We start from the raw sequence: 26972 nt of genomic DNA, 5'->3' as shown, positions 1-26972 counted from the left end.
ATAGCACCTCCCCAGCCATCCTGTCCAAAGTCTCCTTCAATGGCCTCCCCCCTCCTCTAGTTACTCTGGCACATCACCCTGTTTATTTCCATTACCAGCACCATCAACGCTGTGGCAGGTTTCTTTTTTATTTACTTATTTTAGCTGACTCATTTACATCCAACCCACCCCCACAATGTACCTTCAGAACTGTGCCCAGCCCATCATGGGAGCTGAGAACCTGCCAGATGAATAGCTGTGAAAGAAACAGTAAAATTTCCCAAAAGACCCTACAGGCAGCCTGCCCTCAGTGGGTGTCCCATTGTTCTGGCCAAGGGTACAGGTCTATCCCCCATGCTCTCAAGAAGCAGAGTCAGGAAACCAGACAGCTGGGTTTATTGAGGTGCACACCAGTGCTGGAGGCCCAGTTCCTCCACCTCCTGCCGGGAGGCGTCCTCTGGCCTCTCTCAGACCTTCCTGTTCTGGGTGGCCAATGTCCCGCCCTCACTCTCAGGTGGCAGTGAGGTGCTGATGTTCTAGTCAAGGCATAGGACAAGAAAGGGGCTCCAGGTGGCCCCAGGCTTCAGCCACCTGGTTCTCTGTGGGGCCAAGCTACCAGAGGTGGGTGGCTGTGTGGCGCCAAGAACCTCTACCCCAGGCTGAGGGAGGAGGAGGCTCCAGTTCCTCCCTACCCTGGAGGACCTGGCACCTGCCCCTAGCAAAACAGAGAATAACATTAAATATAAATAATTTATACAAAATGGCTTGTACAAAAAGCTGAAGGGTAGGGGGAGAAAGTGCCTCTGTGAGAGGCTGAGATGACTGGAGGGGGTAGGAAGAGGGGAAGGGGCCTCCCCCTCCCCTAGTCCCCAAGACGGAGCCCTCCAGCCACCCAAGGCCCTAGGGGGGGCTCTGGCAGGCAGGCAAGGGCAAAATGGGGGCCAAGGAGGTCAGGGGGCCAGGCTGGTGAGCAGGGTGGTGAATTGCAGGGCCCGCCCTGCCAGCTCTGCCACACATTGCGACATCTCTTGGGCTACAGGGCTAGATGGGTAGCCCAGGGCAGCCCCCTTGACAGCCAGCACAGTGGCCCGCAAGGCCTGGTCCAGTGCTGAGCCTGCAGCCCCAACCTGTGCTCGCAGAGGGCCAGAGGTTGCCAACCGGCCCAGGGTGTCCCCAACAAACACCAGGCGGTGAGCAGCCACCACCACCCGCTTGCCGTGGGGCACAAAGAGGCGTGGGGGCTGGTTGGCCTGGGTGCTGGACATCAGGGCTGCCACAGCTGCCTGCAGAGCAGAGTAGTAGCTCTGGCACTGGCCCGCGTAGAAGTGCAGGAGCTGTAGATCACCGGCGGGCAGAACCAGTGGCTCTTCTGGGGACAGGGGGTCCTGAGGGCAAGAGGAGTGAGTGGTCAGTGGGACAGTTGTCATTAGCACCACTTTCCTTCTTGTTTCCTTTCTCCTTCCCTCCCTTTGTTCCTTATTCTTATCTTTCTCCCTGAGTGCAATCCCTTTAGATTTTGCCTCTGCCCATCAGACAATTGAGATTCTCATAGCAAGGTGCCCAGAATTGATGTCAGGTAAGTCTGGATTCAAAAGACCTCAAAAACAAGTTCTGAACGTCATTGTTTCCTAGCTCTAAAATGGGGACCCTAGTAGGAGTTCCCACTGTGGCACAGTGGGTTAAGTATCTGACATTAGCTGCAATTGTGGCATAGATTGCAGCTTCAGCTTGGATTTGATCCCTGGCCCGGGAACTTCCATGTGCCTCCAGGGTGGCTGAGAAAGAAAAAATAAAAATAAAATGGGGGAGTTCCCACTGTGGCGCAGCGGAAACGAATCTGACTAGTAACCATGGGGTTGTGGGTCCGATTCCCGGCTCGCTCAGTGGGTTAAGGATCTGGCGTTGCTGTGGCTGTGGTGTAGACTGGCAGCTGTAGCTCTGATTCGACCCCTAGTCCGGGAACCTCTATATGCTACGAGTGTGGCCCTAAAAAGCAAAATAAATTAAAAGGAAATGGGGAGCCTAGTACTGTGCTGTCCAATGTAAACACAATGTGGAACCACACACATAAAATTTTTTAGTAGCCATGTTAAGAAAAGTGCAAAGAAATTGGTAAGTTTTTCTAACTTCACATATTAAGAAAGTTGTAATTTCAACATTGTAGTCAATATAAAACTTGAGATTGGTTTTGGGTTTTTTTTGTCTGTTTTTTTCTTTAGGGCCGCACCTGTGGCACACGGAAGTGCCCAGGCTAGGGGTCCAATCGGAGCTACAGCTGCCGGCCGACACCACAGCCACAGCAATGCCAGATCCGAGCCACACCACAGCTGCGACCTACACCACAGCTCACGGCAACGCCAGATCCCCAACCCACTGAGCAAGGCCAGGGATCGAACCCACAAACTCTTGGTTCCTAGTCTGATTCATTTCCGCTGCACCACGACATGAACTCCCAAGATTGTTTTTCATACTGTCTGATAAATCTGTTGTACACTTGGTGTTTACAGCACGGTTCAGTTTGGCCCAGTCGCATTTGGAGGGATGAGGAGCTGCATGTGGCTGGTGGCTACCATAATGGCTAATGCAGCCTCCTAAGGCTACAGTGAAGATGAGGAAACAGGGCTGAGAACAGAGCACTGCGCGCCGCAAGCACCCCATGAACGCTAACCATGGCTGTGATTAGTGCTGACGTATGTGATGTGCTGAGCACAGGGTCTGGCACTTGGTAAATGACCACCAAATGGTAGCTGATGTGATTAGGACCATTCTAGACCATCTCACTTTGCTGAGGCCCAGAGAGATTAACTGGCGGCTTCAGAGCCCCCAGCGTCTTAGTGGTGGAGCTGGGATTAGGAGCCAGGTCTCTTAGGAACCCAGGAATTCACAGAAGGAGCCTCAGAAGTCACCCAGCCCAGTTCTGAGCTGCGGCCCAGAAACTTTCTGCTTCCCTAACTGCTAGGGTTTCTGACTCCTCTCCAACACATTCTTTCCCCTCTTTCTGAATTCCTGATATCCTTTTATAAGTTCCAGCTCCTTCCTGAATTCTAACTCCTTTCTCCTCCAGCTGTCCCCTCTCACTGAACTCTTAATCCCATCCTAATGGATTTCCCTTGATGTTTCAGTAAGAATACTTCTAAGTCCCTGCTCCTCCTTCCCCAGGCCCCCTCCTCCAGCACCACCCCCAGGGGTTACCTGCTGCTCTGGCTGCCCCCTCTCCAGCAGTTCAGGATCACCCGGGGAGGCCTTATCCGGGGGCCTGGCCTCCTGAGCTTTATCCATGCCCTGCAAGAGGGGATGGGGGTCTCAGTGCAGGGGTGGGGAGCAGGGCCAGGTGCCTGCATGGTCTTCCTGCTCCTCCCCACTCCCACTTCCTCCCAAGGTCCCTCCTGCCGTCAGACCTACAGTCCCTTGACTCTGGGTCTGGAAGAGCTCTGGTAGTGGCAGGTCAGAGGACTCAGGGACCCCAGGGGGGAGGTTAGGAATGTGGCACTGAGTGGTGTGGCCAGGTACTGGGGCCCCAGACAAAGGGTGTGGGGCCAGAGGAAGGGGAGAGAGAGGAAGTGGGGGCCTACGTCTCCAGGTTCTTCCAGAGGTGCTTCTGGGGGGGCTGGCTGGAGGCGGAGCTCACCTTCAGGTGGACGTAGTCGTACTCCTCAGCCATCGGGATGCCCTCATACTCATTGTGGTATCCTGGATGGTCCTCCACCTCCCCACCCTCTGGATCCCCCTCGACCTTGGGGCCCCCATAGCCCGGCAGGCGGGGCGGTGGTGGGGGCAGAGGCCGGTCCTGGATACTGCCCTTCCGGCCCGGAGCAGGAGAGGGAGCTGGGGAAGGGCTGGGGGCCTCCGGAACAGGTAGGGCAGGCAGAGGGCGGCGGGACAGGCTCTCGGCAGAGGGCAAGCGGGGCCTGTGTGGGGCTGGGGGGCTTCTGGCCAGAAGCAGGGCCAGGGTGTCCAGGTCATGAGAGGCAGAGGCTCCCAGGGGCTCTGGAGAAGGCGGTGTCTCTGGCCCCAGCAGGGGAACGTCGTAGATGCCCTCGTCAGTGACCCCGCCTTCCCCATCTTCCAGCAGTTCTTCCGGAGCTTCATACAGATTGAGCAGGGCTGATGCTCGTTTCAGGTTGGAGGGGGCAGCATAGAGGGGGGGCCCTGGCTCCCGGCCCCCCTCCCACTCCAGGTCCAGCTCCAGCTCTGAGGGTGGCTTTGGGGCCAGAGGCACGTCATAGGGAGCTTCATCCTCTCCAGGGAGCTCTGGGGCCACCCGGGCCAGAGGGCGGGAAAAGGAGGCTGGGGAGTCATAGGGGCCATTGGAAGGAATTCGGAGGGCAGTGGGGGGCACATCATAGACCTGGAGAGGAAGAGTTAGTTACTCTAAGGCTCAGCAATGGGCTCCCCATTTTCCTAACCCCCACCCCCAAGAGCCGTCTGTTTCCTGCCCAGCATAAACACGGACCTCTAGCCCTCACCTCCAAGGCATCTCCAGGGACAGCCAGTTGTGTCCCACTGCCTCTGGGGACCTTGTAGATGGGATCAGGGGAGGGCGGACAGGGTCCAGGTGGAGATACCAAGGTAGGACAGGGCCGAGCTGGGGGTGGCACCACATACACCTGGGGGATCAAGACAGGCTGGTGGGTCAGGAGTGGGGGCCAGAGACTCGGATAATATGCACCCAGGAGGAGCTCAGACATCTTCCAACCCCCTCCCTGTACCAGTGGGGAAACAGCCCAGAAAGGCTTGGCAGGGTTCATACAGCAGCTGGTGCAGAGCCCCACCTGCAGGCACAGTGGGCTTGTGGGAGGGGCTCCAACTCTCACCTCCTGGTCCTCGTTGCTGTTCTCTGGAGCTGGATGTGGTGAGCCAGGATGGGCTGGGGGCACCTGGGAGAGGCCAGGCTTGGGTGCTGGGCCGGCAGGAAGGAGCTTCACTCTGTTGGCGGGCACAATGCCCTGCTGGCCATGCAGGGAGCAGAGGCACCAGCCGTCCAGGCCACCAGCGCCTTCCCTCTGCAGTACTCGGAGGACATCCCCTCGGCGGAAGGACAGCTCCTGTGGGGACTCAGCAGTGTTGTCGTACAGAGCCCGGGCCAGCTGAGCCTGGTGGGGAGGCAGGAGGAGGGAGAGGGGTCTTCATACACGTATCAGGTTGTGTCACCCCCTGCTCGGAGCATGCTCTCGAGCTCCCCACTTTCCTCAAGCTAAGAATCTGACCTTCTGACTCAGCTCTTCCTGACTGGGCGCTGTCTGTCTCCAAATTCATCCCCTGCAGACTTCCTCTTCCTTCCCAGCCCTTGATCTAGACAAGTTCTCTCCCACCTTAGGGCCTTTACATTTCTTTTGCCTGAAACACTCTTCTGCTGACTCTGACTGGCCCTTCTTCATCCTTCAGTTCTCCTTAAATGTCTCCTTTTCAAGCTTTCTTCTTCATTCTTTCCCCTACCCCATTTTATGTCTGTCTCCACCCACTGTTTCTTTTGCAGTACTTTATACTATTTGTCTACTTACTTTTAATTTATTTTATATTTTTTTGGCCACGTCCAAGGCAAGGGAGCAAACCTGCGAACCACAGCAGTAACCAGAGCCTCAGCAGTGACAATGCCATATCCCTAACCTGCTGAGCCACCTGGGAACTCTACTATTATTTATTTATTTATCTGCTTTTTTTTGGCCGCACCTGTGGTATACGGAAGTTCCTAGGCTAAGCGTCCAATAGGAGCTGCAGCTGCTGGCCTACACCACAGCCACAGCAGCACCGGACCTGACCTGTGTCTGCAACCTACATCACAGCTCACGGAAATATCAGATCCTTAACCCACTGAGTGAGGCCAGGGATTGAACTCATATCCTCATGGATACAAGTTGAGTTCGTTACTACTGAGCCACTGCAGGAATCTCCACTGTCTGCATACTTTTAAAACTTGATTTCTTGCCATGTATTGTCAGACCCATGAGAAAAGTGACTGTTTTAGTCCTCACCCCTGTAATAGGCCTGACCAGGAGTCAGTTCTCGGTGAACATATGCTGAATGAGTTCCATGAGGAAGTCCCACAGTGGTCTCCCATAGACTCTCCTTTGCCTTCCCTGTTTCCCAGTCAGTACCCCCTACAAACAGGTTAGATTAAGCAGCTCCAGAGACCCTCATTCTGAGAAAGACGGGGAGAAGCCCAGCCCAGACAGAGCCTCGGCATAATAAGGAAAACAGAAACCAAAGCAATTGTTTTCTTCTCAGTCTGGGCAAATAAGGTTCTACCAGCAGAGGCTGCGGTTGCCATGGAGAAGAGAAAAGTATATACGCTTGTGTGTGTACCAACCAAGAGCAAACATTTGTCAGCCTGTTTCCAGTTCTGTGTGATGGGGACATCTAAGGTTTTTCCTTTGAGAGCTACCTACTCAGGTAAGTCACAGACACCAAGTACCAATTAGAGATCCAGACACTGTTCGAGTCTCAGTTACACTAATTATCTCATTTAATCCTCACAACGACCTTAAGAGGGAGGCACCATCATATTCCCTATTGGGAAAGGAAATTGGAACAGAGATGTTGGCACTTTGCCCAATGACATACAGCTGGTGCAGCTGGTGGAGTGTGATTTGAACCCCAGGCTTCATGGTTCTAGAGCCTGCACCCCCAATCACTCCTTTGCTGCCACTTCAAAAACACAAACATAAGGATTTAGTTTTCTCTTCTTGTATTAGTAAGAGTATCAAGAGGGCGCATGACTCAAACATGACTCAAGCTCATAGGAAGTCTTCATGGTGCCCAAGTTCCCTTTGCTAGTCACTCTTCACCAGGCACTGGTTCCACAAAGTCCTTTGATAGAATCGAGCTTAAACTACTCGCAATATCAAAATATATTCTGCTTCAGTTATGTTTGCTAAGTGACCCACACCTGCTGGCAGGAACCCAAGCAGTGGTGGCTTACACAGTGGTGATAGAAAGTAAGTAAGCATAACTGAGCAGGTAATCCATGTGAGCTGACTAATTTGGTGAAACTTCTCCAGCTCAAGATCTCTGACGGGCTGCATTTGGTCACCAGGCTCTGGGGGAGGGATGGCCTGTTCAGCCAGCATAAGTGCATGCTCCTCCTAGCTGGTGTTTCCCTTAGGTAGAAAGGGTGTTCAGCCATTCATGGCTGGGTGATTTTAATAACAAACTGACTTTTCCTCTTGCCTGATTCCAAACTCACCAAACCCTTTCTGATGATAGTTTGGCTTCTTCTGCTTCTTCTTCTTTTTTTTTTTTTTTTTTTTTACCTCGGCCACCACAATGTTAGTTCCCTGGCTAGGGACTGACACACACCACAGCAGTGACAATGCCAGCTCCTTAACCTGCTGAGCCACCAGCGAACTCCAGATTATACTTTGGTTTCTAAAGGATGTGCCACAGAAAGAGAACATGCTAGCCAATGGCACAAATTCCTGGTTAACTTGGCACTTTCTAACTGCAAATTAGAAATTGGTGTTTTGGATTTAGCCCGGGGTTAAGAGCATGGTTCTAAAGCAGCAGACCTGGGTTTGAGTTTTGCTCTACCGCTTTCAAGCTGGGTGACTTTGGGCACTTTGTTTAACCTCTCCGAGCCTTAGAGCCTCAGTTTCCTCCTTTGTAGGATTCCATACCCATATCCAAATATCCACTTTCAGATAATAACAGTACTAGCCTCATGTGAGGACTGGATGAGATAATGCATCAAAAGACCAGGGCAGGAGTTCCCATTGTGGCTCAGTGGAAATGAATCCGACCAGTAACCATGAGGTTGATGGTTCGATTCCTGGCCTTGCTCAGTGGATTAAGGATCTGGTGTTGCCGTGAGCTGTGGTATATAGGTCGCAGACACGGCTCGGATCCCGTGTTGCTTGTGGCTGTGGTGCAGGCCGGCAGCTGTAGCTATAGCTCTGATTAGATCCCTAGCCTGGGAACCTCCACTTGCTGCAAGTGCGGCCCTAAAAAGCAGCAAAAACAAAAAACAAACAAACAAAAAAAACCCAAACAGGACAAAGCTTAGGGCCAGCACAGGGCCAGAATACGCTCAATAAATATTAGCTGTTATTAGGATCCTGTGAGTTTCATGAACATAAATACCATCCCTGTACCCAACCCCCACAAAAAGAAAGATCTACCTCTGAGACTTCAGTGCTGACCAGCTGACCAGTTGGCTCCCGGTCAGAGTACCCCACTCTGTTCAGGACCTCCCCCTCCTCTGGCTCTAAGTGAAGGTCTGCTTACCATCATACAGATGGAGAAACGAAGGGGAGTTTGAGAAGGAGTGAAAAATCTAACTCATTCTCAAGGGTGTGGGAGGATGTCAGGAGCCATGCTTTTCTTCCCAGGCTCACAACCCTCCTTTTAGAGTGCACATTCAGAGGGAGCCAGAAAGCAGGTGGCACCCTCACCTTCCCTGGGAATCCCAGGGTAGAGGGAAAGGTGGAAAGGGCACAGAGCAGCAGGGATTCAGAAAGCAGGGGTGAGGCTGTGGAGAGCTCCTCCCAGTGTCAGGTTTGAATTCTGTCCAATGGGACCAACCCTCCGGGTCTTGCAATTGAGGGAACCCAGGCCAGAGTTCCTGATAGTCTGATTGATGAGGGGTGTGGCCACCCCAGCTCTACCCCTTCCTTAGGGCCTCTGACTAGTGAGGGAGCGGCTGGTTGCCTTAAAGGAGGGTGGCAGTGGGCCACACACTCTCAGGGAGGCCTCCTCCCACTGTCCCATCATGCCAGCTGTCTCCTCCCTTTGTCACCAGTCCCAGAAAAGTGGCCAGAGGCTGGCTGACATCACCTCCCCTCCTCCACTTTTTTTTTTTTTGTTCCCTGACTACTCTCCCTCTTTTGCTCTATTTTCCCCTTTCCTCCATCCCTCCTCTGGGAAGGGCCTCCTTGGGTCCTCTGGCCTCTCCCACTTTTCTGGGAGCTATCTCCGTTCTTTCATCCCCCTCCTAACCTTTTACTAGCCCTTCAATCACAAGCCCCTGCCAACAGCCAGTGGCCATCTGTTCCTGTGGCCACCGCAAAGGAGTAGCTAGGATTCAGGCTTGCCCCCTCCCTTCCTTCCAGGCACAGCCTCTAGAAAGAAAAAAAGGAGGATGGGGAGGGGGAAGGGAGAAGGGGAAACCAGACCCAGAAGGAGCTTGGGACGAGGAGTAAGAGGGAGTGAGGGAAACAAAGTGCCAGGAGGGGGACACAACCACCTAGAGAAGCAAGAGACCAAGGAGCCAGACAAAGAGAAGGCAGAAATCAAAGTGACAGGAGTGCAGGACAAACTGTGGAGGTCTCTGCCCAGCAGTCTCCTCTCTCTGGTGGACTCACCGACGTGGCTATGGCCATGGCCTTGGCCTTCCGCGTGGCCAGCTCCAGGCCAGGCTGTTTCGCTGACTTCAGCAGCGGCTGCCCCACACCATGGAGGCGGCCCCCAGCAGCGGCGCCTGAGTCGTGGCCTCCGCGGAGGTTGGAGGAGGAAAAAGAAAACCCACAAAACTCCCCAAATGGGAGGCAGCTTGGTCGGGCAGGAGGAGGAGCGGGGCGGGCCAGGGCGTCGCTGCGGGACCTCATCCAAGGGCGCGCGCTCTGCACTGTCCCGCGGCCTCCCGGGGGCCGCCGGGTGGGCCAGGCCGGGGAGCTGCCTGCCCTAGGCCGCGGGGGCACCCCGGGTCCGCATGGGCCCAAACCTCCCTTCCAGGGCCGGGAAAGGAGAAGAGGCGGGAGCTGGGGCTGCGCCTCGACGCCTCCCCGGGCCGCTCAGGACGGCCCCGAGGGCAGGGAGAAGCTGCCGGGACGGTCGGGCTGGACGAGCGAGTTTAGGAGCCAACCCTCCTTAGCCGGGAGCCGGCCTGGAGTGCGGTGCTCCTGGGGCTGGGGTCCGGCGCCGAGGGAGGGCGGAGGGATCAGGACGGAGACGTTCGTCCCTCTTTAAACTCTTCCGAGTTGCTGAGCGGAGGCCAGGCTGGCGCCGAAGGGCTCTGAGACCGCGGCCGCTGGGGAGGCGGGTTCCCACGCAGGCACACTCGCCCGGGGATCTGGGGGCGCGGCGACGGCGCCTCGCCACCCGCGCGAGGGCCCGGCTCGAAGGGGCGGAACGGCCTTCCCCACGCGCCAGAGGGGCCCACCCGCCCCTCTCCAGCCCTCAGCCCCCTGGCCCTCGGAACCAGCCCCCTCGTCCTGCTCACTCGCACCCTTTGTGGGGCCGTTCCGCGCGCCCCAGGGCTCGGGGCAGCCCAGGTGTCTCTGGGAACCGAGAGAAAGGCCACAAAGCAAAAGAAGGACCAAAGAGAATGCGAAGGAGGAGCAGGGACCAGGGTCCTGCGGACTCGCCTGAAGGTGGGGTTTGGGGGACACTGAGACGACTAGGAAGGCTCCGGGGGGAGGGGTGGCGCGTGGCCCCGAGGCTCACCCCCGGCTCGCAGCTCCCTTTCCCTCCCCTTCCCGGGCTCCCGGCGCCCTCTCAGTGCAGCTCCTCTCTCCTCCCCTCGGGCCCTCTCCGCTCCGGCGCGGGGCTCAGTCCCAGGGATTAAGAGAAAGGAGGGAGGGGAAAAGGGAGGGGAAGAGAAGGGGCGGAGGGGAAAGGGGGACGTTCCCTCTAAAGGCGGGTGTTGAGTTTCAGCTCAGGACCCTCGGGCCAAATTGCACGCCCCCTCCTGGCTCCTCTCCCCGGCGCCTGCTCCTGCCCGACGTCGCGGCGGACCTCCCGGTGGTCTGGTTCGCTCCCTCCGGAGAGCTTTCCTCTCCCGGTCACGCTCCTGTTCTCCCCCGCCTGCCCCGCGCCTCTCTGCCCGCCTTTCAGTAGCCCCACATCTGTCTTTCCCGTGGGAGGGAGCGCGCCTCTTCCGTCTTTCTGGGGTCCTCCGCGGAGCCGCTCCACTCTCTTGGCTTGGCCTCTCTCTGCGGGGGAGGCAGGTCGCGGGGCTGGGGCTGGACACGGATTCTGGACCTGAGGAGAGAACGTGCTGCCTGAGCGTCGGGTCCCAGAGCTGCCGCCCCGCCGGTCGTGCCGCCTCAGCCAGTCCGGGCCTGTCCCTCGCCGTCACTCTGGCTCACTCCTGCTGCCAGGAGGAGGAGAACTGAGGACAGCGGATAGGACTCTTTCAGAGGAGCTGCGTTCTGGCCCCTCAGGAGCTTCAGCAGAAAGGGCGGGGCTCTGGGGTCCCCACACCTCTCCTGCCCTATTACTTACTGCTCCTTTGTGGGCGCAACTTCCCTCCACCTAGCCCCCACTCCGCGTTCTTCCTTTGGGGGCATACATCAAGGCCCCTCAGAAACTCCAGAGAACCTTCCTTCTTCCGTTTTTGAGCTTCCTGGAATTTAAAAAGTGAGATGCCAAACAGGATTGAAAAGCTGTGGTATATTTTCAATGTTTACATTTAGCGCATTAACACTTCAAACACGTGAACAGACAATGGCTCTGTGTAAAACCTCATTTGGCGATAACATCAGAAGTCTAATTTAAGGCGCTTTGTGAACTTGAGGCCTTGGATAGAGGCTCCCTACCTTTCCTCCCACCTACCAGCACCCCCCCACCCCACATTCCGGGCCCACGTGTCCGTGTCCAGGTAGGTGGGAGGAAAGGTAGGGAGCCAGTAGGGGAGGGGGGATACCTGCCCCAGCTCCATCCGACCCCCTCATTGCTTGGGCACCTATGAACAGACTCAGACTCTCTTAGGATGGGAGAGGAACTTTATTTTGCTTTTTAGGGCCACACGTGTGGCTTATGGAAGTTCCCAGGCTAGGTTGAATCCAGGCTGCAGCTGCTGGCCACAGCAATGGCAGATCCGAGCCCTGTCTTAGACCTACGTCAGAGCTCACAGCAATGCCAGATCTTTAAACCACTGAGCGAGGCCAGGGATCGAACCTGCATCCTCATGGATACTAGTCAGATTCCTTTCCTCTGCGCTGCAACAGGAACCCTGAGAGAGGAATTTTTAAATTTACAGATGCATCTGAAGAGAGAGCTCCCCCATTCCAGCTCCAGCCTGATGCAGCTTCTTCCAGACCACAGCCCTGGGGGGTCTGGCTGCCTGGAATTTAGCAGCTGGAGAATGACTTGGCATGACCACTGCCCAGGGGGCTGCCAAGGCACAAGATGGAGGTGGGGCTCAAGATGGAGGTGGGCAGGAAACCCAGTTCCCAAAGATGACCGCTCTGACTGGCACAAGGGGAAAATAGATGGAAGCCAGAAAAGACTAAGCAGGAAGGAAGTGCTGGCAAAACGGTGGTTTGAAATGTGGGCATTGAGGCCCTGTGCCTGCGGCTAGGTGACTGGGGAGCCGAGTGCAAACCTGCAGGAAAACAAGTCTGTGTTTCTGGAGTGCTCAGGCAGGGAGTGGAGCCAGTTAGACTCAGGAGTGAATCCTGTTTTGTCAGCTGGGTGACCTTGGTCAAGATCTGCAACATCTCTGTTGCTCAGTTCCTCATCTGGACAGCGACTTTGGTGAGTAAATATGTGTAAAGTCCATGGCACAATGGCTCTTCCTCTTCACCTTGGCTCTGCATGGCTCCCCACTCCCCCCACAGCTTGAACCTTGGTGAGAGCTCAAAGTGTTTGTTGAGGGCAGGAGGAGACTTCTCCCTGTTCTTAGGCCTCATCTCTGCCCTCTTGTTCCCAAACAAAAGTTTAACATGATTCTGACTTGTTCAGGGAGGGTTCTGAGCCCCAGGTTAGTTTGGGTGGGTTGCTAAGACCCTGCCTCAGACAGGAGGGCCCTCAGCTTCAGGCTTGTCTTTGCCATTCTTCAGGGGGTAGGAAGGAAGGAACCTCTCCATTTGGCCTTCTGGGTCCCAGTCTTCTCTTCCAATCTTGTCCCTTCCCAGCAAGGCCAAGCTCATCCACAGCTGGTCTCGTCCTCATGCCATTCCGTCATGACTTTCTTGACCTGTTCTTGTTCTTCTTGATTTGCGGAACATCTCAAGTGCTTATGAATTCTTCCAGTTCTCCTCTCTTTAGCCCCATTAGCATCCAGCTTCCCTGAGTTCTAATCCTGGTTCCAACCCTGGCAAAGTCCAACCTGGGCAAGCTATGTGACCTCTTGGAGCCTCAGGTTCCTTGTCCGTCAAGTAGGATAATAATGGAACGGAGGATTAAGAGAATCCTGAGAACCGTGCCTGGTCCATGATGTGTAAATGTTGGCTCAAAGCAAATCTTACTGTCATTTGATGCCAGCTCTATGGGGCAGCAGAAGGTCAAGGACATGGTGCCTGCCCTGAAGAAACTGCCATCACGTAGATCATGCTTGAATACAGTTGATACCTTCTCACTGACCCTGGGTAAAATCTAAATGTTCCACCACAGCCTGTAAGACGCTATGTGATCTGGTCCCTACCCATCTCTTCCCTTCACCCTTAGCCTTTGTTTTTCTAGCCATACTGTCCTTTCTGTTTCTCAAACATGCCAAGCTCTTCCACCTTTGGGTGGAATGTCGTGTGCCCTCTGCCTGGACCACTCTTGCCCCAGACCCTTTTCCATCATCATGTCAAATCCTGCATCTTTGGAGCCTTCCCTAGCTTTTTAAGCTAAAGGTGCCCCTTCTCACTACCCACTCCCCACTGTCCAGTAATTCCCTGTCTTCTAACACTGTTTCATTTTCTTCATAGCACTTATCATTATCAGAAATTATCTCACTTCCTTGTTTGCCATCTGTTTCCTCCTAAAACCTGAGATTCCTGATGCAGGGACCTTATCTGGATTGTCCTCCTCTGCATTCCTAGTAGCATTTAGAATGGTACCTGGTGGATAGCAGATGCTCAGTAAGTGTTTGACAAATGGATTGATGAACAGGGCAGCCACGACTGTTGGACAAAGCTGAGTAAGCCAAAGGCCTCGCTGGGCTGGGGGAAGAAGTTGCTGGACTTTCTGTCCTGTTCACTCTGATTCTCTGCATGTCTCTCAGGCCAGACTGGGTTCCCTGTCTCTCTCTCTCTCTCCCTCTTTTTTTTTTTTTTTTTTTTGTCTTTTTAGGGCTTCACTGTGGTATAGGGAAGTTCTCAGGCTAGGGGTTGAATCAGAGGTACAGTTGCTGGCCTATACCACAGCCACAGCAACATGGGATCTGAGCCACATCTGCAACCTACACAGCAGCTCCGGATCCTTAACCCACTGAGCAAGGCCAGGGATTGAACTCACGTCCTCATGGATACTAGTCGGGTTTGTAACCGCTGAGCCAGAACAGGAACTCCCAGACTGGGTTCCCTTTGAAGGCAGGCTCCGGGCACCTTTGTAACTAAAGGTGATACTACAAATAATTAGCAACCAGTCCCATCATCATCTACCCATCAGGACATGGGAACCTGTCCTAGAGGTCCCCATCTGGCCCCCATTTAGTTGCAGGATCACAGGGAGGCTGTGGCATGGGGGTGCTCCAGCACTGAGCACAGCATCTGTTTACTAGCAGGGTCAGAAGTATTTCAGCATTTTAACCACCAGTGCCCCTTCCTCCCATCAGGTGAGCACAGATGAGCTTCAATAGGCCCAGGGGAGTCCTATGCTTTCAGCACTATTTCAGGAGCTGCCAGGCTGGTTGGCCCTTTTGTGGCCATGCAGGTTGCTACCGCCGTCCCACCGCTTCCCAACCTCCCTCCCTCCAAACACCCACATTTCTGCAAATGAGAAGAGAGAGTCCTATAGGAGAAGAGCTGGTCAAGGGCAGGGGCAGGACTTCAAGGGAGTGGGTGGGGTGAGAACTTGAATGATTTTCTGAGGAAGGTCAGGACAGCATCTTGCAAGCTTTCCTGGCCAAGGTGGAGTACCCCCTATCATATCTTCCCTGCCCAGGGCTGATCTCTTTCCAGAGGCTCTGGGTGGGACTGCCAACTGGTCAGACCCAGGCAGATGAGGACATATGTGGAGGCACCCTTGATGTCAGGTACTGGGCAAATTTTCCTCTGCTTCCCTCTCCAGCATTCTCCCCATTGCCACCCCTATCTCCCCACGCCCCCAAGGATTCCCTGGAAGCTGAAGTGACTCAGGGATTCCCAAACTAGTCACCCCAGGAGGAAAACCCTCTGGAAAATGTTTCTCACGGCAGGGAGTCACCCTGAGGAGACCCACAGGTGCGACTGAGATAAGGGCTGAGACTGAGCAAGTGGGAGGGGGTGGGGGTGTGTGTGTGCGGCTTGGAGCACAGGTTCTGGGTCAGGGCTGCTCATCACAGGGGAGACTATGATGACCAACCCCGGGGGAGACTGTGTGCTTCAAGGGTCCTCCCTCAGCTCTTCAGGGCTTTCCTCAGAGGAGGTCCTGGTCCACACAGAGGCAGGGGGACACCCCAAAGGCCCCTCCTGGAGGGCATGTCTCATGCAACCAATGTGGATCCTTTGCAGCGTCAGCAAATAAAACAAGTAGCTGGGATCACTTCCAGCTCTTTCGAGCACCCCGTCCTGGATGGAGGCCAAGATCAAGAGCTCTGGTCCAGGGTCAGGGTCTGAGGCTCTGATCGGTTTGGGGGAGACCCTTAGGTTTCCAGTTCTTCTGGAAGAACACTGCCCCCTCAGAGTCTTTTCTGGTATTGGGGGCTGCCCAGAAATACCAGATGCCACCCTGGGGCCATGTGCCAGACCAAGGGCTGGGAAGGAAGAAGCTGGATCTGTGGAACCCGGCCAGCAGGGCTGAATGCCTGTGTGGGTGGGCATGCCCTAGGGCCTCAGGCAGGTTCAGGTGACACCTGCCTCAGCCCACCACAGGTGAGTGGGAAAGCCCACACTGCGGGGGTAGGGGGGGCTTCCCTTCTATTTGCAGCCAATCAGGGGTCAGCACCATGTGGCATCTCCATGCCAGGAGCTTAGATTTGGAGCTGGTCAGAGATGGGGTGGGAAGCCAGTTCTGCTTGTTCCTAATTGTGTGGCCTTGATTACGTTACTCGGTTTCTTTGGGTCCTAGTTTCTTCATCTTCATATGGGGATAATCGTTTCCATGTCATGGTTTTATTATTAGGGTAAAATGAGCTGATGTGTGTGCAGGGCTTGGCACTGTTCTGGCACACGATGCCCAGGAGCTGAGGCCAGCAGTGGTTGGAAACGAGAGGGGGCCTGGGAGCCCAGGGGCAGAGAATGGGGCAGAGAGTGGGAGCAGGGCGCTGTATTCCTGGCCTTAGTGCTCTTCCTAAGTGCCCCTGCTCTCCCAGCCACCACCTGTTTCCCCTAAGCCCCATCCCGCCTCCACTTCTAGGTCCCCCAAACTCATCAGAGCAGCTTCTCCCCCTTCCCCAGAATGCCCTGCTGCTTTGGGGCTGCCTTGTTCTGAAGCATTCAAAGGATTCCTTCTCACCCTGAGTTTAAGTTATTCCTGGTTCTCTTTGTTTATTTCCCGAGTCCCTGGTTACCAGAGGAGTATTTTCTAAGGGAAAGCACATGCAAATCAGGAAACATCATTCTAGAGACAATGTCTGTGTATGAGTGTGTTGGCTTGCGGGGTGGGGGGGTCGTGGGTGTGGGGATGAAGGGGGTTGGCAAGCAAGGATGAAAAGAAGACTGGAAGGAAGTAGGCAAAGAGCCTCCCAGATGGGGTAGCCCCTTGCTGACCCATGTCTTTGGGGCCAGGCCCAGCTGGAGCCTTGCCAGAGCACACATATCCCTGTCCTGGCTGACAGTGGTGGCCCCTGGAGCTGAGACTGGGTGGGCTTGCTCCATAGCCTGAGAGTGACAGCTCCCTCAGCCACAGTCCTTATCCCCAAGGCCCAGCAGGGATCTTGATCTGGGAGCTGGGTGCTCCTGTTAGGTCTCAGCTGAGGATGTCCCCTTGCCCCTTCTCTTCTTGGCTCGGTCTTGCCATTCATGAGATGGGAACAGTCATCTACAGCTTCTTCCACCAGACCCTGTACAACAAAGCAACAGACTGATGGGGTCCGGGCCTTCCTGGCAAGCTGTGGGCTTAGGTCTGTATCGCTAGCCCAGAGGAAGTGTGGGAAAGTAGGGGTGGGGATGGGAATGGGGTGGCCCCCAAGGAGCTCGAGGAGGAAGTTAGGGAGCGGGTGATGGACAATGGCTCAAAGTCCTAGATGATCGTGGTCAAAGAAGTCAGGGTCATCAAAGGTGAGGAAAGGTCAGAGAACAGAAAGGGTCAGAGAACAAGGGGTTAGAGGGGAAATGCCCACTAAGATGGGTGATCAGGAGGATAAATGAGAAGAAAGAGAAGAGAAAAGACTCTGGGTGGAAGCAGCAGGGATCATAGAAACGATGCCTCTTGGTGAGAGACTGGATGATGTTCCCTAATTCTGGGTACCAAGGGAACCAGAGAAATGCCCATAATGCCAGTTCTCAAAGGCACAGAATAGTAGGATGCTGTTGCATTGACCCCACGCCCGGAAAGATGCAAAGAACAAAGTTTACCCAATAGGCTACCGGACTTACAATGATGTTAATCACAACTTCCAGGAGTCTAGCATTTAAAGTAGCTTTTGGAAACCCTTTCAAGTTTGTCGATTTTTTTGGGGGGGGGGTTTGTTTTGTTTTTTAATCTCAGGTCACACCCTCCAAAAGGTAGTGGAAATAAATTTGAATAAACAAAACAGGATTGCTGAAAATAAAACCAGGACTCCTAAACTGCTCCAGTCAACCTGCTTCTACAGGGTCCTGCTGTCAGGCAGCACAGCAGCGAGGCTGGGCCAGCAGCAGCCAGCATGTACCAGGTAAGAGTGCGCAGTGGCCCCGCTGGGATGGTGCTGAGCTGGGACAGGAGCAGAGAGGTGGCTGGAGGTGGAGGGAGCTCCCAGGTGGGGCAGAAAATCAAGATCCCAGGGAACAGCTGGGGAAAGGGACAACCAGACCAATGGGAGCAGTTTTCTCACTGGCCTTTTCTTGCAGGCGGTTGCGTTCTTGGCAATGGTCATGGGAACCCACACCTTCCATTTGTGGTCCCAGAAGGGCTGTCCCCACTGGCCCAACTGCTGCCCCAGCAAAGGACAGAACCCCATAGAAGAGTGGCTGAAGCAGAATGCTGTGCTCATGCCTCCTCTGGAGATGGCCAGCCCCACTCCCCACCCAGAATCCTGCAAGGCGAGTGAAGACGGACCCCTCAACAGCAGATCCATTGCCCCTTGGAGATACGAGTGAGTCCTCGGGCCCTTGTCCCCTCCTGAATGCCTGCTCTGTGCCAGTCAGAATATGTGTGAGGGACCAGGGGAGTTCCACCCGATTCCAGCCTACCTTTCCCCTTTTAACCTCAGGGAGGCTGTTAAGTTTGGGTGCTAGAGGGGGCCTTGCTCTGACTCTTATTGGGTGACTATGAGCCAATTACAAAAGGGTTCAAAGCTCAGTTATTTCCCACTTGCAAAACGAAGTAATATCTCATGGCTAATGGTGCAGATCATATGAAATAAGGTGTGAAAAATCTGCACTTAGTACAGAAAATGTTGGTTTGCTCCCTTTATTCTGTCTCTACTTCTCTTCCCCCCCGCCCCCATCCTCTTCTTTTTTCCTACAGTGGCCACATTTTTCTAACTAAAATATCAGGGAATAATGATGTACAATATAGGCCTGAAGCTGCCCAATACCAAAGGCCCTGAGCCATGAATGGAAGAGAGTATATGAAGAGATTAAAACCCTCCCTCCGCTTTGGGTGGGAGGTGTTGGGGCTTGAGCTTCAGGCTGGTTATCTTTCATCCTGAGCAGTCTTTTGTTTGTTTGTTTTTGTTTTTGTTTTTGTTTTTAGGGCCACACTTGTGGCATAAGGAGGTTCCCAGGCTAGGGGTTGAGTTAAATCTACAGCCGCCAGCCTACAACACAGCCACAGCAACGCGGGATCCGAGTTGTGTCTGTGAACTACACCACAGCTCACAGCAATGCCAGATCCTTTACCCACTGAGTGAGGCCAGGGATCGAACCAGAAGCCTCATGGTTCCTATTTGGATTCATTTGTACTGCACCACGACGGGAACTCTTCATCCTGAGCAGTCTTATTCTTTCTCTGTGTGCCATGCATATATTCTAATTCACTATTTGTGTCAGGATGTAAAAAACATTAGGAAGCACTGAAATCAGGATAATGAATTTAAAAATTAAAAATGAGTGCCTCAGGGATCCCCAACATTTCTCCTTTGTCTTGTGTCTTCATGGGGAGTCTGTGTTCCCACTCACTATAAGTCTAGTTCTGACTTAACCTTGGCTTTGGGGATGGATGGATGGAGAAGGTCTGTGGTTAGGGAGGGGGTCAGCTTTGACTGGCAGTAGATCCATGGTGGAGACTTCGGCTTGTTACGATGCTTTGAAGTGGTCTCAGGGGATTGGCTGGGTTCTGGGCTAAATCCAAAGAGGTGGGAGCCCCTTTGAGGGGGTTGGGTGCTAATTGGCTGACTCAGCTGGGGTCTAGACTCCTGATTGGGAGAATGCGAACCCCCAGTAACCACCGGACTAGTCTTCCCCAAAGGGTGTTCTTTGCAACCCTTGTCCTACAAGCTGCTCCTCAGAAAAGAAGTGATGATGTCGAGAAAGTGTGGGGAAAGCTGCTGCAGCCCCCACCCCTTGGGGGTTCCCAGTGTGCTCAGCAGGTTCAGGTCTGCAGAGAAGAGACCATTAAACTCAGTGCTTCCCAGACCCATTTGGCCACAGACCCCCTTCTGCTGCACCGTATTTATTAGGGAACCCACTCTAGGTGATGCTGCACCAGCAAAAGAGCCCCAGTTTGCTAAGGCCTGTCTGTTTGGAAGATGGTTTTATGACCAAGCGGCTGTTTCCCACTGGGCTTCTAAAGTCCCAAACCTTTGTAGGACCTGCAAAGGGGGGCCATGATATCCTTTCAGAGTAAGTCAATGTCTTAGTATCCACTCTTACATGTGCTTATAATACATGCACACTGGTATCTAGAGGTGGTCGGCAACCTTTACTTGATGCTTTTTTGGTTTTTTGCTTTTTAGGGCCACATCCACAGCCGCATATGGAGGTTCCCAGGCTAGGGGTCCAATCGGATAAGTGGAGCTGTAGCTGCCGGCCTACACCACAGCCACAACAACGCCAGACCTGAGACACATCTTCGACCTACAGTGCAGCTCAGGGCAATGCTGGATCCAGATCTTTAACCCACTGATAGGTGCCAGGGATCGAACCTGCATCCTCATGGATACTAGTCGGGTCACAACAGGAACTCCCACTTGATGCTTTCTTGTACTTCCCGATCTAAGAGCAGATTTCACCTTAAAATTAAAAAAAAAAAAAAAAGCACTGAAAGTAGAATAACAATTACACAAAGAAACCTCATGCTAGAGCCCAGCATATATATATCACATGAAGCTGAGCAGGTCTGGTAGAGGCTCAGGCAGGAGTTGTCCACCAGCTTGTGCTGCCCTTAGGGCTCTGGGATCAGTTGGAAAGTCTTTCATCCATCCCTGACCCTCCCTTACAGTTGGGGAAAATAAACCCCAGAAGAAGGGAGGCTTATTCAAACTACCCAGCAGGTGGGTACCAGAGCTGGGACAAGAAGCCAGGCCCCTGACAGCCCTGGCATTTCTACTCTGGCCCTCGCTGCTCCCAGCCCATCCCCTATCTGCTGGCCAGCCTCCCTCCAGGACCTGACGCTTGCCACCCCCACAGGTTGGACAGAGACTTGAACCGGCTGCCCCAGGACTTGTACCACGCTCGTTGCCTGTGTCCACACTGTGTCAGCCTCCGGACGGGTTCCCACATGGATCCCCTGGGTAACTCAGAGCTGCTGTACCACAACCAGACCGTCTTCTACCGGCGGCCGTGCCCTGGACAGCAGGGCGCCCATGATAGCTACTGTCTGGAGCCCAGGCTCTACCAAGTCTCCCTGGCTTGCGTGTGTGTGCGGCCCCGTGTGATGGCCTAATGGAGCCACCCATGGCTGGGCTCTGGTCGAACACTGGAGCTGGGTGTACAACCACCTGCCACTGTGAGCTAGGATGCCGGAGCATTCAACCCCTCCAAAGCACCACCAAAGTCTCAGGATCTTGGGAAAGGATTTTGGGGGGGACCGCACTTTGCACTTTTTGAAGTGGATGGAAAATGCAAAGTGAGTCCAGGGGAACAGTGGCTGCTTATGGCCCCTGGAGGCTGGTGTCCTGGCATTTCCTCCTGGGAAAGGTCTTCAAAGCTCTGCCTGTTTCCATCTCTTCTTTCCTCCCATCCCCAGCTGCCCTGGTACAGCACAGGCACTTTCTGATATTTTCCCCTTCGCCATGGAGAACCCTTCATTTCGTTCATTCGTTTGCTCATTCATTCATTCATGAAACACTCGGTAAGCACCTACTTTGGATGCTCTATTTTATACATCCTGGTGTAGTTACTTTTGACATGGGTGCCTCTGAGGAAGAGACTGTTCCTGAGCATGAGGAGAATTATCCAAATAAATCATCTGTATTTAAAAGTGGCCTAATTTGTTGTTGGCATCCCTCGTGCCTGAGCATCTTGTGGTCCCCAGCCTGGCCCCTTCTCCTCCCCACTGGCAGCCCTCACCTACTGCCCTCTCCCACTGCCCTCCAGAGTTTCCGCTGGACCCCCCCAGCCTTCCCCTTCCCTGGATCCCTGGCCCAGCCGTCAACACTGGGGTGGGGGTCAGGCTGCCCTCCTGGCATGCTGGAGAGACAGAGGCCCATTGAGGCACTGCAGCAGGCACACAGCGCCCCCTTGTCCCCCCAACAATCTGCCTTTGTCCTCAGTTTTGGCTGCTGTAGCTTGGTTCAGGGGCTGCTGCCTGGGCTGGGCTCCAGCTCCCACCCTCCCTAAAAAGGAACTGGGAGAGAGGACGGTGAGGAAGAGGTTTAAGGATAGGGAAGGGGGACACAGACTTCCTCAGGCTTGGGTCCTTGGGGGCTCCTAGTCCAAATGCTTCTGGGTCACCTCTCAGCTCCTCCCAGTTTCTCCAAGGACCTCCTCCTCCCCCCTCCCTCTTCTGCCCTCAGCAGCAGGGTTGGGCTCTGAGTGAGGGGAGGGTTGACCACTCCCCCCTTCCCTGCCCCTCCCTTCCCATGTGCCTCCTGGGGGGCAGTGCAGCCACCAGCAGGACACTCCCAGCAGCTGCATGAAGGCCCATCTGGGCAAGCCTCCTCCGCAACACTACAGCCGCCTTCTCTGGGCCCCACAGCAGGCCTGCCCACTTCACTTTCAGGTTTTGCTTCACTTTCAGGTTTCAGTGTCTTCCTGTGCCTGTCTGCGTCCCCATCCTTCCAGGTTTCCATCTTCCTGTTTCCCCTCCTGGGCTGGTGGCAGTAGGGGGCTGCGCCCAGTGGGCCCTGTGGAGATGCTCAGTGCTTGGGATCGCCGGGACCGGCCCCGTGAAGAGGTGGCAGCTGCAGGGCTCCAGGGCTTCGCCGTGGACAAGACCTTCCTGTCCTCCCTCAAAGGCATCCTGCTGGAAACTGAGCTGGTAACAGCTGCCTCCCCAACTTGGAACCCTCGTCTCCCAGCCTTGCCCCCCCTCCAGCCAGGGCTCACCCCTCAGCCGCCTCCCTCCCCAGGCTCACAGACACCCTTCCTGCCCGGCTCCCCTCCCCGTATCTCCTCCCCTGTCTTCTTGCTGCCTCTCCATCTGGAGGTGGTCACAGTAGGCTTCAGTTGCAGCAGGAAGGATTGAAGTTAGAGGACAGCTCTCTGGGACATTGGGGAGTGTGAGGCACAGGAATGGGACAGGGGTGACACCAGCCAGCCTTTCCCTGAGCTCTAAGATGGCCTCTTCTTGGCCTTTTCCACTATCAAAAAGGGCAGAATTCCTGCAGCCCCTCTTTATCTGTTGCCTGCTCCCTATGAACGTCTGTCCTCAGGAAATGATCTTCCCCGTGTCACTTGGCAAGACCTAAGTGTGAACTTAAGTCTTTTGCACATATGCCGTCCTATATCATCAGAGCTGAAGGGACCCCAGAGTCCCCTGTGGAGCATCGGCTTTTTAAACCTTGCCTGTTGGTGTGGAACCAGAGGCTCTGGTCCTTGTTAGAGGAGTTTTAAGCATCTGGAAGTAGGGAAAGTGTTAAGGGCAGGGGTCCCTCCTGGCGCTGCAGGCTGCTGTGGGCACCACTCCAGGGGGCGGTGTTCCCATTGTTCTCTATGTTCAAAGGGGACCCCTCTCTTGTGGCTCTCATAGAATGGTGCCCCCCGGAGCCATGCAGCTTGGCCAAAGCGCTGGGGCTGCTGGGATCCTGGGGCAGGGGCAGCCAGGGCTGGCAGAGGCAGGAGGCTGGAGACAGCCACTGATGGGCAAAGGCCCTGGATGTGGCTCCTACCACCAGGGATGGGGAGACCTCTAAGGCCAGGTGGTGGGGCAGGCCGAGGGAACTTCTGATAAGGGGAAGGCAAAGGCCTGGCTCTACCTGCATCCCTTCCCTGGTAAGCTTCCCCCGCCTCGGTCCTGCAGGTCCTGACCTTCATCATCTTCATCTGCTTCACGGCCTCCATCTCCGCCTACATGGCTGCCGCGCTGCTGGAGTTCTTCATCACGCTCGCCTTCCTCTTCCTCTATGCCACCCAGTACTACCAGCGCTTTGACCGGCTGAACTGGCCCTGTCTGGTGAGGGACCCTGCCTTGCCCACCCCATTCTGGTCCCTTTAGTCTCCTCTGAGCATTGACTTTCCCTCTCCTCTCCTAGCCCCTCTCCTTTTCCTGGGTGAGTATGGAGTCTGGCCCCTGCACCTTGCATCCAAACACTGCTTTGGCCCACATCCCCTACCTCTGCTCCCTCATCCAGGCCCGGCCCCAGCCCAGGCCCCTGGCTTCTAGTCCTGGTGGCTCTCTACTCCTCTGCCTCCCTCCCTGGGGGAGCTGTGTGAGCTCTATCTTTCTGTCTCTCCAATGCTTTATGTTGTGTCCAAGTGAGTCTCCGTGTAGGAATTCACAGCCCCAAGAGTCAAGACACTGACTAGCCTGGAAAACCGCAGGGTGATGGCCCCTGCCCTCCGCTTCCCTTTGACTCCGCACCCCCAACCCCCAGGACTTCCTCCGCTGTGTCAGCGCCATCATCATCTTCTTGGTGGTTTCCTTTGCGGCTGTGACCTCCCGGGAAGGAGCTGCCATTGCTGCTTTCGTGAGTCCAGCCCCACAGAGCTCTCCAGCTCCCCAAAGACCTCTGGCTGGTGGTGGCACACTTTCTGTTCCTCTCTCCGCCCCAAGCTCAAGCCAGTGCCAGGGGTCTGGCTCACACATTGCCCTATACCACCCCCTCCCCGTCCCTAGTATCTGATGGCCGGGTGGCCTTTGTGGTGCCATCCCTGCTCCTGCTCCCACAGGTGTTTGGCATCATCTTGGTTTCTGTCTTTGCCTATGATGCCTTTAAGATCTACCAGACTGAGATGGCACCCAGGGCCACCCAAGGTGAGTGCTGGTGTTCTGGGGAGAGGGGATCCCCACTCCCACCCACCCTGCCCCAGCTACCCCACCCTGACTTGCCCTACCTTGCCTGGCTCCATCTTCACAGGGGACCAGCAGTGACCCTGGGCTACCTGGCTCCCAGGTCCAGCCAGAAAAGGGGGACAGCACAGCCCAGAGACATCTCCTTTGGATTCACTCACTTTGTAGCCTACGATCCCCTACCCCAGGCCTACAGAAATGGAGCCAGGCCTGAGAAGTCACCGGGGACTTGTCTGTGGGACCTGGTGCTCTGAGATCTGGCTCCTGATGAGGCTTAGCTGGGGAGGGGGTTTTAGGGACAAAGGGGAAGGTGCAGGAGGAAGCAAATCGTTCCCAAATTAAAAGCTTCGGATCCTACCGGTGAGTCTTCTTCTTCCCCAGAAATTAGGCAGACAAGGAATGCTAAGGTGTATTCATGCGGATGGTGTGTGCAGGTCATGGTCCCTTCTCTGGGACTGGGCCAACGAGGAAGTGGGGGGTTAGACTGAAGATGCTGAAGACATCCATCAACACAAACATTCCATGCCACAACTGCATGCAAGGTGACCTTGTGATATGCCTGGTGGCTGAGCACCCAGAGTTGTGTGTCTGAGGAGGCACACACCTGCCTTCCCAGTGTGAGTGTGTGCCCATCTGCCCAGCCTCCCACGCACAGGTTTTAGTGGGTTTAGAGGTGAGGTGCTTGCCTGGGGCGTGTGTAGAGCTCCCCCTGGTGGTGTGGGGCGGACCTGGCCAACGGGTGGCAGGAAAGAGGTTAGCATTAGAGGGCAGAGAGACCCCAATGCTGGAGCTGGACAAATCTTCAGATATCAGCTGGTTTAATGCCGTCATTTCAAGTAAGAGAGGACATGCCCAGTTAAGGGAAGTGACCTCCTTTTTTTTTTTTTTGCTTTTTAGGGTTGTACTTGCAGTATACAGAGGTTCCCAGACTAGGGGTCAAATTGGAGCTGCAGCTGCCAGCCTACACCACAGCTCATGGCAATGCTAGATCCTCAACCCATTGAGTAAGGCCAGGGATAGAACCTGCATCCCCATAGATACTAGTCAGGTTCATTACCACTGAGCCACAATGGGAACTTCTGGAAGTGACCTCTTTATTTGTGACAAAGGGCTGGAACCTAGTTCTCCTAACATCTAAACAGGTGTTCTGGATATTGTACTGAGCCCCCTATAGCTCAGGAAAAATGGCCCAGCCTCATCTCCAGCTCCCTCCACTAGTGGGTCCATGTTTCCAGCTTGCCAGCCCCTCAGCAGACATTGTCCAAGGATCTCCCGCATGCAGAACTCATGCTGGGCCTCAGGGATTCAGAGGCCACCAACAGGCCTGTTTTGAGTGCTCAAAGATGGGAAGATGGTTTAGTAAAGGGCAGTCATGGCTCAGGGGCAGTTTGGAGTTAGCCGTGCCCGTCTCATGGCAGCCCAGTGCTGCGGGGCCATCTCTGCCCAGCCCTGCAGAGCCAAGCATGGCCTAGCTTATCCAAGCTGACTTGCTAGCCCCTCTGCAATGTTTGTGCATCCCTGCCCTGAAGTACCTTCCTTCTTCGAGGGTGCTCCTTCCAGATGCAGGCCCTGGTCCCCAAACCCCACCTGAACCCAGAACTCTGGTAGTGGTATTCTGCTCCCCCGGGTGCTGACCACTGGCCTCTCTTGGTCTTGGCTTTTCCTGCCCCCAGGTTATCGATCTCCTTCCTCAGGTCCTGGCTCATCAGAGATGGTAGCCTCTCCAGGGCTAGAACTGATTGGCTTTTGTCTTTCTCTGGTGTCTGCTCAGTTCTCAGGACTTTATGTACAGGCCAGTCTCAAGACTGGTGACCCACCTTGGGCAGGGGGCAGTCAAGGCTTCAGAGGAGGGATAGAAAGGGCTTGGCCAGGGGAGTCCAGGAGCTGGAGAGCCAGTGAGGGGATGGGAAGGTGGTCAGGAGAGCCTGGCCATAAAGCCCAGTAGGAGGCAGAGGTTTACTTAGAGCAGAGTGGGGTCAGGCCCAGCTCTGCTCCTGAGCGGCTGTGTGACCTTAGCCAGCCTGTCTCTGGCAGGAGCTCAGAGGGAGCAGATGTGCAGTGTACGGTGTGCCCTGCTCATCTGTGTCTGGTGAGGGGTCACGATGAGACAGGAGGGGCCTGGTTTGGTCCACACAGGGCAGCAGTTCAGCCTGGCATCAGCTGGCCCCAGAGTCTCAGGCTGCCCTCATAGTGAGGCGTGGCCCACAGACCTGGACCCCAGTCAATTGCACCTGGAGTGGATGGCGAGGGGGGGTCCCTGGGGCTTACTTCTATAGGGCTGACAGAAAGGGACCTGTACCACCTGCTTTCTCTGCATCTCCATCCCCAGCCAGCTCTGAGCCTCTTCCAGCATCAGTGGGAAATTCATTTTGGAGGAAAATGCTGTCCCAGAACGCCTTTAATTCCTGTGACTTCAGAGGCGGGCAGATGGAGGGTAGCTTCGGCTTCAGCATTGAATTCTGTCTCCTATGTCTACAATTGCTGCACCCTTTGGTACCTTTGTTTTCTCCACTTTTTTGTCTTTTTTTTTAGGGCTGCACTCACAGCATATGGAGGTTCCCAGGCTAAGGGTCCAGTCTGAGCTACAGCTACCGGCCTACACCAGAGCCACAGCAATGTCAGGTCCCAGCTGCATCTGCAACCTATACCACAGCTCATGGCAACGCCGGATCCTTAACGCACTGAGTGAGGCCAGGGATCAAACCCACAACCTCATGGTTCCCAGTTGGATTCAT

At 54.8% G+C, this 26972-nt stretch overlaps 3 protein-coding genes across 7 annotated transcripts; 2 read left to right on the top strand and 1 right to left on the bottom strand.

The window, feature by feature from the left end:
- Nucleotides 1-108: 108 nt before the first annotated feature.
- EFS (embryonal Fyn-associated substrate) lies at nt 109-10449 on the bottom strand. Of its 2 annotated transcripts, XM_003128532.5 has the most exons (6): nt 9276-9431; nt 4794-5072; nt 4446-4586; nt 3608-4327; nt 3172-3261; nt 109-1364 (listed from the first exon to the last, which is right to left on the bottom strand). In XM_003128532.5, the coding sequence occupies exons 1-6, from the start codon at nt 9291-9293 to the stop codon at nt 930-932; spliced, it is 1683 nt and encodes a 560-aa protein (XP_003128580.3). In that variant the 5' UTR covers nt 9294-9431; the 3' UTR covers nt 109-929. The 2 variants fall into 2 exon arrangements, with proteins under 2 accessions (XP_003128580.3, XP_013833662.1); XM_013978208.3 differs by lacking the exon at nt 4446-4586 and having other exon boundaries at nt 9276-10449.
- Nucleotides 10450-10564: 115 nt separating this feature from the next.
- On the top strand, nt 10565-21267 carry IL25 (interleukin 25). Of its 4 annotated transcripts, none has more exons than XM_084969218.1 (4): nt 10565-12390; nt 17519-17578; nt 17754-17998; nt 20475-21267. In XM_084969218.1, the coding sequence occupies exons 2-4, from the start codon at nt 17570-17572 to the stop codon at nt 20728-20730; spliced, it is 510 nt and encodes a 169-aa protein (XP_084825344.1). In that variant the 5' UTR covers nt 10565-12390; nt 17519-17569; the 3' UTR covers nt 20731-21267. The 4 variants fall into 4 exon arrangements, with proteins under 4 accessions (XP_084825344.1, XP_084825342.1, XP_084825343.1 ...); XM_084969216.1 differs by having other exon boundaries at nt 17413-17578; XM_084969217.1 differs by having other exon boundaries at nt 10565-16825.
- Nucleotides 21268-21916: 649 nt separating this feature from the next.
- On the top strand, nt 21917-24594 carry CMTM5 (CKLF like MARVEL transmembrane domain containing 5). The gene is made up of 5 exons (NM_001244546.1): nt 21917-22266; nt 23248-23400; nt 23822-23914; nt 24117-24201; nt 24305-24594. The coding sequence occupies exons 1-5, from the start codon at nt 22141-22143 to the stop codon at nt 24316-24318; spliced, it is 471 nt and encodes a 156-aa protein (NP_001231475.1). The 5' UTR covers nt 21917-22140; the 3' UTR covers nt 24319-24594.
- Nucleotides 24595-26972: the final 2378 nt, after the last annotated feature.

The sequence above is a fragment of the Sus scrofa genome, chromosome 7 (genome assembly GCF_054392235.1).
Source record: "Sus scrofa isolate SSC_HxYL_T2T_F1_AM1 chromosome 7, Sscrofa_HxYL_maternal_Yorkshire_Landrace_v2.0, whole genome shotgun sequence".
NCBI classification, from domain to species: domain Eukaryota; kingdom Metazoa; phylum Chordata; class Mammalia; order Artiodactyla; family Suidae; genus Sus; species Sus scrofa.
Note: the sequence above shows the minus strand (reverse complement) of the source record. Positions and strands in the feature narration are given on the sequence as shown.

What these genes read in the sequence shown, in the direction of transcription:
- IL25 (XM_084969218.1), top strand. An exon ending in ATTGCCCCTTGGAGATACGA is followed by an intron (nt 17,999 to 20,474) that starts GTGAGTCCTCGG and finishes CCACCCCCACAG; the next exon opens with GTTGGACAGAGACTTGAACC.
- CMTM5 (NM_001244546.1), top strand. Translation starts at nt 22,141, where the DNA reads ATGCTCAGTGCTTGGGATCGCCGGGACCGGCCCCGTGAAGAGGTGGCA. An exon ending in TCCTGCTGGAAACTGAGCTG is followed by an intron (nt 22,267 to 23,247) that starts GTAACAGCTGCC and finishes TCGGTCCTGCAG; the next exon opens with GTCCTGACCTTCATCATCTT. An exon ending in GAGCTGCCATTGCTGCTTTC is followed by an intron (nt 23,915 to 24,116) that starts GTGAGTCCAGCC and finishes CTGCTCCCACAG; the next exon opens with GTGTTTGGCATCATCTTGGT.
- EFS (XM_013978208.3), bottom strand. Translation starts at nt 9,518, where the DNA reads ATGAGGTCCCGCAGCGACGCCCTGGCCCGCCCCGCTCCTCCTCCTGCC. An exon ending in ACAGCAACGAGGACCAGGAG is followed by an intron (nt 4,328 to 4,793) that starts GTGAGAGTTGGA and finishes CTTCCTCTCCAG; the next exon opens with GTCTATGATGTGCCCCCCAC. An exon ending in ACGACTACGTCCACCTGAAG is followed by an intron (nt 3,262 to 3,607) that starts GTGAGCTCCGCC and finishes CCCCTCTTGCAG; the next exon opens with GGCATGGATAAAGCTCAGGA.